The sequence below is a fragment of the Vipera berus genome, assembly GCF_964194415.1.
Source record: "Vipera berus genome assembly, chromosome: 8".
Classification (NCBI taxonomy): Eukaryota; Metazoa; Chordata; class Lepidosauria; order Squamata; family Viperidae; genus Vipera; species Vipera berus.
In genome coordinates this window covers 16,580,261-16,597,108 of record NC_138211.1, presented here as the reverse complement: position 1 = coordinate 16,597,108, position 16,848 = coordinate 16,580,261, and the positions used below count along the sequence as shown (strand labels likewise).

At 37.5% G+C, this 16,848-nt stretch overlaps 1 protein-coding gene across 7 annotated transcripts in view; it reads left to right on the top strand.

The window, feature by feature from the left end:
* Positions 1-16,848, top strand: part of LOC308671401 (zinc metalloproteinase-disintegrin-like protein H3) — a 287,574-nt gene that overhangs the window by 56,887 nt on the left and 213,839 nt on the right. For 5 of the 7 annotated variants that reach the window (XM_081333562.1, XM_081333559.1, XM_081333560.1 and 2 more), the window contains 10 exons: positions 1,149-1,344; positions 3,420-3,482; positions 4,139-4,210; positions 5,183-5,352; positions 6,750-6,834; positions 7,948-8,078; positions 10,078-10,255; positions 11,265-11,354; positions 12,409-12,604; positions 14,961-15,063. In XM_081333562.1, the coding sequence (XP_081189688.1) occupies positions 1,149-1,344; positions 3,420-3,482; positions 4,139-4,210; positions 5,183-5,352; positions 6,750-6,834; positions 7,948-8,078; positions 10,078-10,255; positions 11,265-11,354; positions 12,409-12,604; positions 14,961-15,063 (1,284 nt within the window). The remainder of the gene's footprint in view (positions 1-1,148; positions 1,345-3,419; positions 3,483-4,138; positions 4,211-5,182; positions 5,353-6,749; positions 6,835-7,947; positions 8,079-10,077; positions 10,256-11,264; positions 11,355-12,408; positions 12,605-14,960; positions 15,064-16,848) is intronic. The other 2 variants (XR_014027193.1, XM_081333561.1) reach the window with 1 other exon arrangement.

Sequence of the window (16,848 nt, the reverse complement as noted above, 5' to 3'; positions counted from 1 at the left end):
CCATACCCTTCTGAGATTCCATCATATCGATCATATCAGTCTCCTTGGGCTAGGCTGAAACAGGAAATAGGATTTGTCCCATGTCTGTGACCAAGCAAGTGCATTCTAAATACTTAACAAACATTTAACACATATCTCCCTTGGTTCTCAGCTAGCAAAGAGAGGTGCCTAGGTGTTAAAACAACTGCTTAAGACACAATCGGCCCAGGTTCGAATCTCAGAAGTGTACACAAATATGAGCTGCCACTGCTGTGGCTACTGCCTGTAAGATGGCCTTGGGCTAGGCCGAAACAGGAAATAAGATTTGTCCCGTGTCTGGGACTAAGCAAGTGTATTCTGAATGCTTAACAAACATTTGACATATATATATACATATATATATACATATATATATATATATACATATATACATATATATATATATATATATGTATATATGTATATATATATATATATATATATATATATATATATATATATATATATATATATATATACATATACATATATATATATATATACATATATATATATATATATATATATATATATATATATATATATATATATATATATATATATATATATATATATATATATATATATATATATATATATATATATATATATATATATATATATATATATATATATATATATATATATATATATATATATATATATATATATATTTCACCCTTAGGAAATAACATTTTACAGAAAAACAGAATCTTTCAAATAACCTTTGTCTTGCATTTGTATAGATAGAAACTTTATTTTTTAATACCCTAGGGAATATACAATATTGGATTCCATGCCAAACTATTTCCAAACAAATACTATACAAATATTTTGTGGTTGTATTGAGTGTGGGAAATCTTTTATATCTTTCTGATCATAACTGCATCTTTGAGATGTATGAGAAAGCGATACGAGTGCTGAGGAAAGAAAATAAAAACATTCAGTGAATTTTAAGAAGGGATTCAAAAACATGAAAAATGTTGACTTGGTTAGTTAAAAATGAGTCTCAGAGCTGAGTTTCATTACCCAAGTAGGTAACATCATCAGTGCAGTTTATCTCTGAACTAACAATATTCTCTTCTCTTGCTTCTCCATCTCTGATCACCCTTTTGCACATTGTTTTACAGAGGACATTTCACGCTTCAAGGGGAGACGTACTTAATTGAACCCCTGAAGCTTCCTGACAGTGAAGCCCATGCAGTCTACAAATATGAAAATGTAGAAAAAGAGGATGAAGCCCCCAAAATGTGTGGGGTAACCCAGACTAATTGGGAATCAGATGAGCTCATCAAAAAGGCCTCTCAGTTAAATCTTACTCCTGAAGTAAGTCCAATAGTAAACATGGTTTGATTACAGGGATTCATTTACTTGTTTCTAAAATGTAAAGTGTGTGCTAGTCGTTTCCAAGTCTAGGGGCTGGTGCTCATCTCTGTTTCAAAGCCGAAGAGCCAGCGCTTGTCTGAGGACGTCTCCGTGGTCATGTGGCCGGCATGACTTGACACCAAAGGCGCACGGAACGCTGTTACCTTCCCACCGTAGTGGTCCCTATTTTTCTACTTGCATTTTTATGTGCTTTTGAACTGCTAGGTTGGCAGAAGCTGGGATGAGTAACAGGTGCTAACTCTATTACACGGCACTCAGGATTCGACACGCCAATCTGCCGACCTTCTGATCGGCAAGCTCAGCATCCTAACCCACTGAGCCACTGCGTCCCTTTTAATGACTGAATAAAGAGTGACAAATTGAATCTGGTCACATTTGACCTTCATACTCCCAATATTTTCCTCCTTTACTGGAGGGAAAAAAAATAGAAAACAAAATGTTGCATCCAAAGTAACAGTTCCTTCCTTCCTTCCTTTTGGTGGAAAAAGATGAAATTGCCTGATATATATCTAGAAGTTCAAAATCTCAACTTTTTTTATTAAAATGTTAAAATTGACATGGAACAACAGTTGTTGTTACAATGGAATACCAAAACAGAAGTTCAGTTGCCAAACGTGATTGCAAATTCTTGTTTGCCTTTTTTTGCCTTCAAACTGGATCTTTTGCAGCGGAGTTAAGAAAGTGGCTGACAGAGAGCAAGGAGAGAAATTACATTCTAGAATTCGCAATTTGGCCTTGTAGTTCTGTATGCTGAAAAAACACGAGAACGCTTTCATAGGGAAAAAAGCAAGTAATGCACACTCACACATTCAGCTCTTAGCAAGAGTGCATTTCCTGAGCAACCTGGGTACTCTAGTGGTGGAATCTAAATGTGGAATGCAGTAGGGAGGGGCTCTTTCCCAGGGAAATAAGAGGCAGATCAGAAATGAGTCCTTGGATTGCAGAAAGAAGCCCGGAAGGGATCCTCCCTAAAGCCTTCACAAGGTGTATCTCATAGTTACACAGAGTGTGCTTTAGCCTGGCAAGATTCCCGTCTATACGAGAACAGCAATAAAGAAACTACTCTGAGCAATTAACCATGGTTTCTTGTTCCTTGAGCCTGAGAACTCTGAAGCAATATTTCATTAATCACTTTAAAATTACATCAAAAGAAAGGCACAATTCTTTGGCCATTAAGAGTGAGTTCAGTGGGTCAAAATGTCTGATTGCCTCCCCTTACCTTGTCTTTGATGCATAGTGTGATATGATTGCAGGCAAGGTCTAATTGCTTCCATAGCATGACCACATCACTGTGTTTCTTAAGTGATTGGTTGGGATCCTTTGTTTGAGAAAGGGAAGGAAAGGTGAGAAAGTCATTGAAGGATCATTTTGACAGCCTGAAAAACAGGTCAAAGAGAGCAATTTACTCATGTGCCTGTTCTTATTCCTATTAAATTCTTTTCAGAATTAGGTATTCATATATACCTTTATCTTTAAATGTAGGCATGATAAATTCCAAAAACAGATTAATTGGAAACAAGTGCCACACCTTATTAATACAAAGAATTATACAAAAAATCCATTGCATAATGTACTTTCCCCCAAAAACTTTGTCAGCACTTCCTCTAAGTCAGTATTCCCCAACCTTTCAAGCTTTGCGGACAGGTGGGGAGAGGGGATGGTTCCACGTGAGCAGCAGGGTCATGCGTGCATCCAACTCTATTTGTGCAAGCAGTGGGCACACGCACCCACTCATGCAAACGGAGCACACCCACCCATGCTTGCTCGCTGGTCATGCAAGTGGAGATGTAGGCGCTCACCTGCCACTTCCATGGCCCAGTTCTGAAGGGCTCAAGGCCCAGGGCTAAAATTTTAACAAGCTGTCTCCCTATAAATGTCTTCTTGAAAGAACCAATATTTCTGAAAGTTCAAGTATTTTGACCAGAGAGTAAAACAAGCACTGATGATGACAAACATTCTTGTTGGCTGCTGGGAGCAATATGTCTAAACAGACTTTTCTTAATTGTTCTCTTTAGCAACAAAGATACTTGAATTCCCCCAAATACATTAAGCTTGTCATAGTTGCGGACTACATAATGGTAAGTATCCTGGATGTCTCTCCATTTTTTTCTGCATTGAGCACAGCATTTTGTTTCTGCCTTTTTAAATGTGGGCATTTTTGAAGACATTAACAAACATCCTAACTGGCTTTCTCTTAAAATATGCTTTATCATAAACTTTGATATTTTTTGTTATTGGACCCAACCAATATTTACAAAGTTAAGAGTCATTTGTAAATATACTCTAATTTGCACATTTGGTATTTCTGGATACCATCTAAATTTATTTTTGTCCCACACTGGTTAAACAGTTCTGTAGGTTTCTTTGAAACATTCCTGCAATGTTTGTTTGTTCAAGTTGACAACACATGAAGATAAAGATGTACAGTGAAGAATGTTTATCTCACACATCTCTGAACATGGAAATATAGCATCCAATTTAGGAAAGCATTTCGGTAGACTCACCAAAATTTTCTCCAACCAGGAAAAAAAGCCCATGTATGCTGCTGAAAAGTTAATAATATATTAATGGGACAAATGTTGATTAAAAAATCAGCACAAGAGAATTCTTTAGCCTGTTTGTATAAAAATTATAATTACATCAGCAAACTCAATTATTCTTTCACTGATATGTTATTTCTCTACCTTATTCCTATAATTATGATCTCATCTTAACATTTTTGTCTTTTCTGTAGTTCTTGAAATATGGCCGCAGTTTAATTACTATAAGAACAAGAATATATGAAATTGTCAACCTTTTAAATGTGGTAAGATGACATGGCAAATATTATTTCACTTATTGAATTTAAAACCTCTCTCAGCCCCAGTCAAGATTTTCACTGTGTTCACACAACACACTTAACCAGGTAAAGAGAGAGAGTATATGGATTTCTACAAGAATGTTAACTTTTGTGGCTCTGAGTGAGACAAAACTACGTCATTTGGCCAGCTGTTGATCCAGCATGTGAGGCCATCCCAGAAAATGGGTTAATTCAGTAACTAGGTTAATAAGTCTCTTATGGGAATACAGTCACTGTGTTGGGAGGATGTAAATCCAAAAATGTTGCAAGAACTCAACCAGAACTGAATTAACCACAGAATTAACCACAGGGCTGTGGTTAATGGTTCTGAGCTTGGAGATTAGAAAGAAATGGACACAGTCAGCCTATTCCCAGCTCAGTTGATTATGAAACTGATCCCTGAGAAGAAACTCGGAGAGAGAAACTCAACTTGACTTGGATTGTGGTACTTAGGAGGAGATACACTCATATTACAGTCTCCTATTAGCCTTGTTTACATTTTCACTGCTGATGATCAGTTAGAAACAGGGAGAGAACAGGAAGATCGTTGAGTCAACTCTCCTTTGAGTCCTCCTACTCTTCTGTTCCTGATTACAGAGAATAATCATGTGCTTCTTTCTATCCTTTTATTTATTTCTCCTGCTTAATACATTATTATTGTTCCCCAATATATAGAGTCTTTAGTGCTGTCTGAGCTTGGTAGTTTCCTTGCCGATATTTCATTATCTGACTAAACAACTTACTTAGTAAAGAAAGCAGCAAACTCACAGAGCACCAAGGACTTCAACCTTGAGCTCCAGAGAGTTCTCTTCTATTAATGCCTAGATCTATTTTTTCCACCTGCCCGTAGAGGCCAATGTCAGCTGCTTTTTAATCTTGAATGTTTCTCAAGGTTTACTTGTATTTGAGTTTCTGATTGATGCCATGTCCACTTGACAGATTTACAGAGTTCTGAATATTTATATAGCACTGGTTGGCCTAGAAATTTGGAACAATGGAGATAAGATTAACGTGCTCCCAGAAGCGAAAGTTACTTTGGACTTATTTGGAAAATGGAGAGAGAGAGATTTGCTGAATCGCAGAAAGCATGATAATGCTCAGTTACTCACGTACGTCTCATTGTTGGGAAAGGGAATGGGGGCTGCTAGGAATGGAGGGTTATGGCGAGGTTAGTGCTTGCACAGAGCTTCCGCTATATGCTATATGCTTTAAACCATGTGTGAACTATGTTTCTGGGTCAAAGTCAACCACTTATTTTGTAGATGAGATCTGGTTTTGAGAAGTCCTTGAATGATTGCAGGTGAAAAAACTCAGCTTGATTTCATTTCACCTGGATTTAAAATTGAAACTTGCATGATTATCCTGCTGTAGACTTACACATCAATTTTTAATTCAATTAAATAATGTTTTGGTTCCCTTTCTGCACCAAGTAAATGAACACTTGCATTATACAACAGATAAACCAAGAATAAAGTAAAATAATACAATATCCAATCTATATATAGTGCTTAGCAATATATGCATATACATATACATTTGTGTTTGTCTCTCTCTGTGTGTGGTGTGTGGTGTGAATGTTTGACTCTAGGCGTTCAGCTCTGTTTCACAGCTGAAGAGCCAGCATTGTCCAAAGATGGTCATGTGGCCAGCATGATCAAATGCCAAAAGCACATGGAATGCTATTACCTTCCCCCCAAAATTGTACCTATTTATCTATTTACATTTCTGTGCTTTTGAACTGCTAGGTTGGCAGGAGATGGAGCAAGTAATGGGAACTCACTGCATCAGGCAGAACTTAGGTCTCAAAGTGTCTACCTTCTAGTCAACAAGCCCACTGTCTTAACTGCTCAGTTCCACACCCCATCAGCCTATATATTGGAAAACAATTTCATGAGTGGGAAACTGACATGTTTATTCTCTTATATCTATAAGATATTCCTCAAATAACAATTGTGTTGTGAGCAATCTTACAGGATATGTGCATAACAAGAAGGTCTTATGAAATATGGAAGGTGCTAGATGGAGGGCAGATCTAAGTGCAAGGGAGAATATTAAAAATACAAAAAAAAAATCCATTTCATTTTCCCACATAAGTTGATTTGACTCGTCATCCAGTCACCTTTTCCAATAGCATCTAGTCTTCAATAACCTTACTGCTAAATTGATAGACATTTATTAAATATGTATTTGGATTTTCATAGTTAATGGAATTAAATTGACCCAAATGGGCTGGATTCAAACAACATGCTAACCCCTTTCCCCAACCTAATTCATGCTAACACCAGCCAAACTCACCATATAGTGAAAATGCACTCTGAATATTTTTAACAGATCTATTTAGTTAAATGGCTTCTGAGAGTAGAGCCTAAAATGAATTTTAACATTCTGAAAACTGGTCTTAAATGAAGATGGGATGAGGGGTTTGCAAAAAGCCATAGTTATGTATGCCCCTACATAATGTGCTTCTATCTTCTATACATTTTATCCCCCTCCTTCTTTCTTATAGGGGCATTAACTTCAATGGACCAACTGCAGGACTTGGTTACTTGGGCAGTATGTGCGACCCACAATATTCTGCAGGAATTGTTCAGGTTAATATTTAAAAAAAAAGATACCTGTTATCTATTTGTACTGAAGTGAAAACTTATGTACAGGCATAACTTCTTTATAAATAAAGTCTCTTCTTATTTTCGATCCATTTCATTTCCAGACTTATTTATGGATTTTACATCCCCAGATCCTGCCTCAACTGATGGCATTTTGGCACGATGCACTCTAGACATGTTGTAGAACAGGCTTTTTGTATGCAGTAAGCCATATGTCAAAGACGACAATATATTATAATGTTTCTGGATCAGGAGGAGTCAAACTGTGCTCTAATTGGCAAATGAGCAGGTCAAATCATGTCACAATACTTCCAAATAATGCTTCTGAACAATATTCTTAGCAATCCTAATGACAAACATGAATCACCCTACTTTCATTCCAAGAAATGTAGTGTCTAGATTGCATGTGACTGAATTAAAGTACATTGCGAAAATGAGAGAATACTAAATCTACTTAAGAAAAAAAAACTCCAGTATTTTAAGATCCTGCAAGAAAACCATTAGTTAACGTGATACTAAGCATCTATTGAGAAACAGTAAAGTTAGCTTTTTGTTCATGTAGGAAGAATGGAGAGACATGGCAATAAACAAAACTTCTACAACAAAACTCATAAAGTTTTCTTTCTTAATAAGCAGAGTTAGGATCCTGGTAGTACAAGATAATCCTGTTTCCTCAAGAAGGCCATTTTATTCAGAAAAACCAACTCATCCTTAAGTCTGTTTAGAATGGGTACCTTCAATATTCCGAAAATACTAGCTTGTAGCAAAAGACACCGAGTAGTTTTTGGAGTAAAGTTGCCTGTAAGTTTTAGAAAGTAAATAAATGCAGACAGCAAATGGATGCATAACTTTTCATCTTCTCCTGTGCTGTAGCTTTTAGGCTTTAAAGTTTCCTTCTAGATGTATTTGTGTATGTTCTGGAGTCTTGGTGGGCACACATACTTTCGGAAGAGCTAGAGGAATCCTGAGATGGTATCCTCAACTTAAAATTGGTCACTTAGTCACCAGTTTTAGCCACTTGGTGCTAATAATAATAATTGGATTCACTTTCAGTTTCTTGGTGAACTAACATTAAACAAAATATTCTCTTATCTTCAGGATCATAACAAAGTAAATTTTTTGGTTGCATTGGCAATGGCCCATGAGATGGGTCATAATCTGGGCATGGATCATGACGGAATTCAGTGTACTTGCGGGGCTAAATCATGCATTATGTCTGGGACACTAAGGTAAGGATTGAGGAAAACTTTTAATGCCTTTCCAATCAAGTTATTTTAAAATTAATTGGTTGCAATTAATTGTTAAATTAAATATGCTGAGAATTTACAAAAATGAAAGGGTCAGGGAGTTACAAAAAAAGAGGGTTTAGGTCATTTGTGTGTCACTTTCCATGTGTAGTTAAAATGTGTCCTATTTAAAAAGGTAGAAATGTTCTCAACAATTGAATGTCATCATTCAGTAGCTTCCTCCAAAACCCCAGAGTTTAAAGAAACAGTGTAGGAAGCACAGCCAAAGAAACCAAATATTAACAACTGTGAAGGATAAAGAGGAAACTAAGTTAGACGTTAAAGACTTTCTTAAAGTGGGAAGCAGAATGGGAAAAAAAATATTCTGAACCAGGCAACAGCAGGAAGAAAAAGATAAATTAGCATCCTTGGGGTTTTCCTGCCTCACCCTTTCATCAAGGTAGAATATGTTGCATCTCTGTCATATATTGCAGTCTTCTGAAATCAACAGGTAGCAATTTACAGGAAGTCATTGACTTACAACTACTTCTTTAGCAACCATTCACAGTTACAATGGCCCTAAGAACAGTGACTTACGACCGTTCCTCACAATTACAGCCATCCCAGCCTCCCTTCAGTCACAGAATCAAAATTTGGGCATTTGGCGACACCCTCGTGTATTTATGACACTTGCATAAATAGTTGTGACTTTCCCAGCTGTCTTCTCATATGCAAAGCCAATGGAGCAAACTGGGTCCCTTAATGACTGTGTGATTCCTTTAACAAAGTGGCAAAACTGGTTGTAAAACTGAGCACGACTCACTTAACAACTGGCTTCCTTGGAAGTGGAAATTCTGGTCCCAGTTGTGACAGCAAGTCAAGGACTACCAATGTTTTCTTCTGGGTGCAAGTTTAGGCCTTACTTTATCAAGAAGGAAAAAATAAAAGGAAAAAGAAAGCAAAATGTTCTCAGCAATTGTCTTTTGCAAAACTCTCCATAACTTTTGTGTAAGAGTTTTGTGTAGGCTCAGTGAGCATCCCACCTTTGGATCAATTTCTGGTTTCTTCTGCTAAAGTCCGAGGACTTCCTTGCCTCCTATTTCATGCAATGGCAAAGAGGCCAGAAAATATGGAGACTGTCATGTAGCCTTTCCTGTTTTTCCTAAAGGATTTCCAGGCATCATGATTACTCTTTAATACTTCTAGACGCTTTGTAATGTTTTGTACAGAAGAGTTTGCTTAGAAAACAATTTTGCTCAATTAACCCCACCAAAGGGATCTGGTGCAACTTTGACCTTGAAAGAAGACCATCTTGTCTGTTTAATGGCCACCATCCAATTCTCTTTGCGTTCTTGTTTCCACCTCCTAACTTGAGGGACAATAATTATATTCCTAATGATTTGAATTAACATTAGGAAGGTGCTTTGCTGGGCTTAGGATGCTGTGTTTGCATCTATTTAAGTATTCAGCTTCAGAGGTCACTTGCTGATATTATCACCTTTTCAACAAAAGAAATCAACAACAAATACTTTAAGGCAACTAAAGAATTAGCATACTTAGCTCTCTCTTCATGGTTATAAAAGGTCCTATCCCTCCAAAAGAAGAAAAGAAAAACTGGATCAAAATAACACACTGTTTTCCCTTCAATTATATTATTGTCCTTCCACAGAGAGGCTGACTAAAAATTAAAATAAAAGGCACCCCACTCAAACACAAGACGCAGCTCGATCAACTAATATCACATGGAGTTTTCATTGCAAATGGATTTTGTTAAAAAAAGAAAGGAAAGTTAGTGGAATTAAAACTGAAGGAGGATAACCTGGGGCTAAGATCAAGGGGTACAAATCGTTTCTCTTAGCTATTTTGTTAGCTTTAGAGGAAAAAAAAACACTGCACTTCTTCATTAGCCATCCCTTTTCCATCTTACATGTTTTTGCAATGAATTTTGTTCCTAGTCCAAATATGGATGATGTCATGGTCTTATTTTGGTTCATCTCTATAGCTGTGAAGCTTCCATTCGGTTCAGCAATTGTAGTCAGGAGGAACATCGGAAGTATCTTATTAATAAAATGCCTCAATGCATTCTCAACAAACCCTTGAAAACAGATATTGTTTCACCTGCAGTTTGCGGAAATTACTTGGTGGAGCTAGGAGAAGATTGTGACTGTGGCTCTCCTAGAGTAAGTTCTTTCTTTTTTTTAATCAACAAGAATCATTTGAAGAATTTTCTCAAAAATGGGATTCCTCGAAAAATCATCTGGCTTTCTAAGTGGTTTGAGCCATCCAAGAGGTTGGTTTGTGAATGGCACAGGTTTGTGCCCTTTATGTACAGGCATGTATGAAGTGGTTTCTTGGATTTGGTTAAACAGTTGTAGAGGAATGGGGAAGACAGCATTTTTTTTTAAATGGGTGATTTACCACTTCACGAAAATCCTTCCCTCCTGAAAACCCCTATTTTGTTGACATGGCCACATTATCTTGTCCCATTATTTTCTTGAGCTTCTCCCTCCCATATCTGATCATCTTTAATCTACGCTCTGATCCTAATAATATTTTAATAAGAACAGTAATATAGTGTTTTTATGTTGTTAAATACATCTGTAATGGTCTGTGAGAATGTCCTTAAGAGACAAAAGAAGGAGGAAACGTCTACTCAATGGTCATATAAGAAGGAGATTAGCCTGCAGAAGCAATGGGGCATGGCAAAAATCTCAAGAGGGACACCTCCCACCCATTCTCTTGGTCCGTAAAGATGAGGTGGTAGAAATGGACTTTCATTATTGAAAGATTCTGCTACTGTAACCTTACAATCAAGGTAGTGTTAATGCTCATGGTGGGTGCTTCTTCTCTGGAATACCTCAAAGGCTGGCACGATGAGTAGAAAATCCCTCATGAATAAGAAAGGAATGGGGCTGTAGGTTATGTGGGCTTCACAATTAGGAGATGAGGATATTTTTATTTGTTTTATTCTTTTCACTTAGGAAATATCAGATAAGGCCCTTTCCTAGATATATGCCATTATACGTTTGCAATAACAAACAGTTTGTTCATTTGCTAGCATGAACCCATAAGAGGGAACACATTGCAGAAATGTCTTTTTCCTTGGCAGTTTTCCTCTTCAAAATAGATCAATTAAAAAAGACCAGTCAGAAAATTCTATGACATCGTTTGATATGTTTTGGTTTTCAGGATTGTCAAAATCCGTGCTGCAATGCTGCAACATGTAAACTTACACCAGGGTCACAATGTGCAGATGGAGAGTGTTGCGACCAATGCAAAGTAAGACTTGATTATTTTTAACACCAGGAGAGATTTTACCTTGTTCCTTACTGGCCATATAGAAATTTAATATCTCTTTGGATTTTTACTATGATCAAAACATTTTATCCTTATTTCTATCCCTTCTTCCAGTTTATTTGACCCTTATGAACATACCCATGGGGAGGATAATTTAACAAAATTTCAGCCTTGTCTCAATCTCAAATGCACTCTTTCAACATGTTAAATCATGTCTGTGAAAATAATATATTTTTTCTTTGACTGAGATTGCATGGAAACTAAGTTTAAATAAGGGTGGGCAATGTTTGAGATTGGTGCCCTAACTCAGCTTCCTACTTACTGGAAGGTTCTAAGAGGTCCCTGGTAATGCTGTGACATTTTTCTCTCTGAGCCTTTTAGGATGGAAATAGGTGCAGGAGACTTCTAGAAGTAAAATGGCCTCCTCCCCCTCTTAAGTTCTCTTCCTGCTCTCTAAGGCTGTAAATTCAGGTGTTTTGGTGGCACATTTTGGAGATAATGCAGGACCATGAAAAGAGAGGTGCAGGTTCTCATTCCTTCTTTCTTTGAGGGATCCCAGTTGACTCTGTAATAAACCTTTTGAGCACAGTGGCCCAAAACATTTTGTTATTACCATATTTCCATCACAAGTCTAGATTCAGAGCAAGAGAAGGGAGCCACGTGTTTTTCAGCACGTGACAGAAAATTCTATGAATGCTTCTTCCTATGTAAAGAAATAAAAATATGAGAAGTTAAGCAATTCACTTTTTGCTGCTTTTTCACAGCAGCCCAAATGATTTTCACTTTATGGTCAGCCAACATGTAGAACTTGTGTTTTAGGAATTGAGCCTTTCATTGCAATCATTTCCCGATAGCAAACAAGATGGACTGGGACTTCTAGGCACCACACAATTCTTATAGGGCAGGGATGCCTTGCTTGGTGATCCTCAAGACAGATAAAGGGGAGGTTTTGAAATGTGTTGTGAATCATGGTTTGACTCTTTGATCTCTGCTGCTGAAGAGTGATAGCTGGAGTATTTTTGATTCTCGCCCACAGTTTGGGAGAGCAGGAACAGTATGCCGGCCAGCAAACGGTGAATGTGACGTGTCTGATGTCTGCACTGGCCAATCTGCTGAGTGTCCCACAGATCAGTTCCAAAGGAATGGACAACCATGCCAAAACAACAATGGTTACTGCTACAATGGGACATGCCCCATCTTGGGAAAGCAATGTATTTCTCTCTTTGGGGCAAGTAAGTCAACTTTAGCATTTCAGAATAGTGATGTTATAAAAGATTAAGATAGTCATTGCCATTAATGAAAGATATTTTCTCCTTTTTTATCCATAGTAAATCATCATTACATTTCTGTTCTGTAACAGAGTTGGAAGAAGCCTTGGAGGTCTTCTAGTCCATTTCCCTGCTTAAGCAGGAAGCCTTATATCATTTCCAATCTCTTCTTTAAAAAATCTCCAGTGTTGGAGCACCCACAACTTCTGAAGGTCTTTTCCAGAAGGAATATTTTTTTAAGATTAAAGCCTCCATTCTTTGTATGCTTTAGAGCCCAGAGTTGTACTTTGGGGGAAGGACGTTTTTGTGGGTTGTTCATACTTTCCCAAATTGGAGGAAGATCTGAGCCAATCTCAATGAGAGATAATGTAAATTGAACATGGGACTGTGCGCTAAGAGTATTCAACCCTGCAACTGAAATTTTCCTTACATTTGGCATAATAATTGAAGAAACAGATGTTGGGGGATGTGATTCTTATCACTGATCACTCATCATTTTAATGCCAGACTATTACAAAATTTTCAGCATGGCTTTATATTGAAAAAGAAAAGTGAAATAAGTTCCTCTTTTTCACATAGGGTAGATAGTTTTCAGCTAACGGGGAGATTTCTCTTTGCCATATATAGGTGATGCACTAAATAATTGATCTCTAATTAAAAGATTCAGAATTAACAGAATAACAGAACAACAGAGTTGTAAGGAGTCTTTGATGTCTTCTAGTCCAACCTCCTGTTCAAGCAGTAGACCCTATACCATTTCCAATCTCTTCTTAAAAACCTCCAATGTTGGAGCACCCCAACCTCTGAAGGCAAGCCATTCCATTGATTAACTGTTCTCTCAGGAAATTTCTCCCTGTTTCTAGGTTGGTTCTCTCCTTGATTAGTTTCCATCCATTGGTAATGCTCTCCCTTCAGGTCCTTTGGAGAATCAGTTGGCATCCTCTTTTTTTGTGGCAGCACCTTAGATATTGGAACACTGTTATGTCACTCCAAGTCTTTCTTTTCATTAAACTAGAGGTACCCAATTTGTGCAACTGTTCTTCATATGTTTTAGCCTCCAGTCCTCTAATTATATTTGCTGCTTTTCTCTGCATTAGTTTTCATATTGTGGCAAACAAACTGTAGACAATATTCCAAAGCATTATAAAGTGGTACTAACAGTTCGTGTGATCTTGATTGTATCCCTCTGTTAGTGTAGCCTAATTGTAGTGTAAAACAACTTGCCACTATTGGAAAAGTGTAGCCTAGCATTGTGTTGGCTTCTTTGGCGGCTGTAACACACTGCTGGCTCATATCTAAGTGATTGTCCACTAGGACTCCAAGATCCCTCTCAAAGTTACAACTATTGAGCCAGGTATCACCTCTTCTATACCTGTGCATTTGCTTGTTCTTTCCTAAATGTAGATTTCTTTTTTTTTTACTTTTTCACTACTGAATTTAATTTTGTTAGATTGGACTCAATGCTTAAAAGATCCTTCTGGATTGTAAGCCTATCATGTGGAGTGATGGCTATTCCTACCAGTATGCTGTTCTCTTCAAATTTGATGAGTTCCCCTTCCACCCTCTTATGTAAATTGTTTATGAAGGGTCAGGTGGCATGTGATGTTGATGTTCAAACAAAGAGAATCATTATTTTGATCAGGTAAATAGCCTGAAATGAGGTAACACTCCAAAGAATAGTAATAGCTCAATCCTTTGCAAGTAATCAAACTGTATTCAAAGAGGCTTGTGCCCAGGAACTGACAGGTCTTAAATCAAGAATGACACATGATGGTTATTCCAAGCTGAATTCTTTCTTGTTTCATTCCTATAGTCAAAATCTTGCCAGACTACTATCTGCATCTACAATACACTCTGTAAACTATTAGGGAGGAGATGTCTTCACCCTCTTTCTCTCACACATGATCTCCAGGCAGAGTTGCCTCTTACTCCTCAAGATTTCATCCCCTCCCTTCTGGGAATCCATTTCTTCACTGCATTCCAGCACAGGAATGTATCCATGATAAAGCTGAAGTTTAAAAATGCCAGACACAGAGGAAGAAATCTGGATTCAGATTCCCCTACAGCCATTGATTTACCGCATGGTCTCCTGCACGTTGCATTATAGTGGCTTCAGCTTTGTGTCCATCAAATGGAATAAGCAAGTTTAGTGTAGCACTGTGATAGTGAAAGCTTCATAATGAGGATTAGATAAATAAGTAAGCAAGTCAATATTAACTAAATTATATGGAACTCCTCTGAAATCTCTTAATCCATTCTTTATCTTGCTGGCATCTTACGCATTCATGTATTTGTCTTGGTTCCTCACTCTCTCTTGCAGGTGCAACTGTGGCTCAAGATGCATGTTTTCAGTTTAATCGTCTGGGCAATGAATATGGCTACTGCAGAAAGGAAAATGGTAGAAAGATTCCATGTGCACCACAGTAAGCAATCTAAATTATTTCCTGCTACGATGATGATATAATATAAGGATAATAAGAAATATTTTATGGTCCACATCTGTGGGAATATGACTCTCTCGCCTGACTAATATAATTGAAATATGAGCCAATTTCTGAATGGCTAATTTTCTTTGTTTTCCATCTTGGGTTACAAGATGGAGCAAAAATGGGGTGTAAAAAGAGTGCCAGGAGGATAGAAGTGCCTTTTAAAAGGTTGTGTGGGAAAGGACAGATAGTCCTTGATTTATAACCTTTCATTTACTAACCTCAAAGAAATGACTTATAGGTGATTCTTCCACTTCCAACTGTCATGGCATCCTGTAGTCATGTGATCAAAATTCAGGTTCCTGTATTTATGAGGGCCTCAGTATCCTGAGGTCACATGAACACCATTTTCCATCTTCCCAGCCAGCTTCCAACAAGCAAAGTCAATGGGAGAGGTTGGATTTGCTTAACAACCGTGTGATTCACTTAACGGTTCACCTCATCGCCATGGGAAAAAGATTGTAAAACTGGCAAGGGAAATTCTGGACACAGTTGTGGTTGTAAGTCAAGGACTATACTATTATCAGCCTTTCTTATTGGGCTGACATCACCCAGCTTATTCAACTTGCATATTACTGAATAAACCTTGGTTGGCTGAGTTTATGAATTGCATTTAGTCATAAATCATGATTTAGAAGCCACAAGGGCTAATTTGGCTCCACACGTTGAACCCAAACTAAACGATAAGCCACATTATCTTTTAGTGGTATGTGTAAATCCGGACTCTGCTCTTAGGCAAACACACAGACCCCTGTGCCATCGTTTTCTGCTAAAGGAAGGGAAGTTCTTATTTTATGTATCCTTAGTTAAATCATAAATATTTTTTCTTCCAACTTTTTTTTTAAAAAGAAATAGAATAATATCCATGGGGGGGCACTTTCCCTCTTCAACATTTAGTGTAGCTGCCCAACCTTTAGATTTCAACTTCCTGTCATCCACTGATCGGAGATTTGGGGAATTTTAGGCTAGAATCTGGAAAAAACTAAATCTCCTAATTCTGCTGTAGGCATTTTCCAGTTGGATAATAGATGCATTCCTTGCTCTTAAGATAAGAATCCTGACTCAAACTATCTTCACCCCCCAAAACAGGGAAATCACAGTGAACTAGTTGGAGATACAAGAACTGTGTTTCTTTATTTTGGTTCAAACCTTGAAACACCTTGTAAGATTTTTCAGGTACATGTTAAAGGCAACCCAGTTCATATTGAGGCTGAACAAACCTCTGTTTCTCCATCTCTAATTAAAAAAACACATAAAGGATAATATAAGATCAACTGTCTGTTACCACAGTGACGTGGTCTGGTCACCTCCCAGTTGGATTACTGCATAGGGCTACCCTTGAAGAGTATTTGGAAAGTGCAACTGGTATGGAACACAGTGGTGCTGATAGTTCTGGAGGCCTCTTACATGTGACACCACTGTTTATTTATTTATTTATTTATTTATTTATTTATTTATTTATTTATTTATTTATTTGATTTATATACCGCCCTTCTCCTAGAGGACTCAGGGCGGTGTACAGGGCAATAAAATAAGAATATATTAGATAAATAATTTTAAAACCCAAATCCATCAGGCCAGGCCGGCTTGTTCGAATAGATAAGTTTTTAGATCACGCCGGAAGGAGCAAAGGTCGGGGGCCATCCGGAGTTCAGCTGGTAAGCGGTTCCAAAGGATTGGTGCACCCACCGAGAATGCTCTCCCCCTGGGGGTCACCAGCCG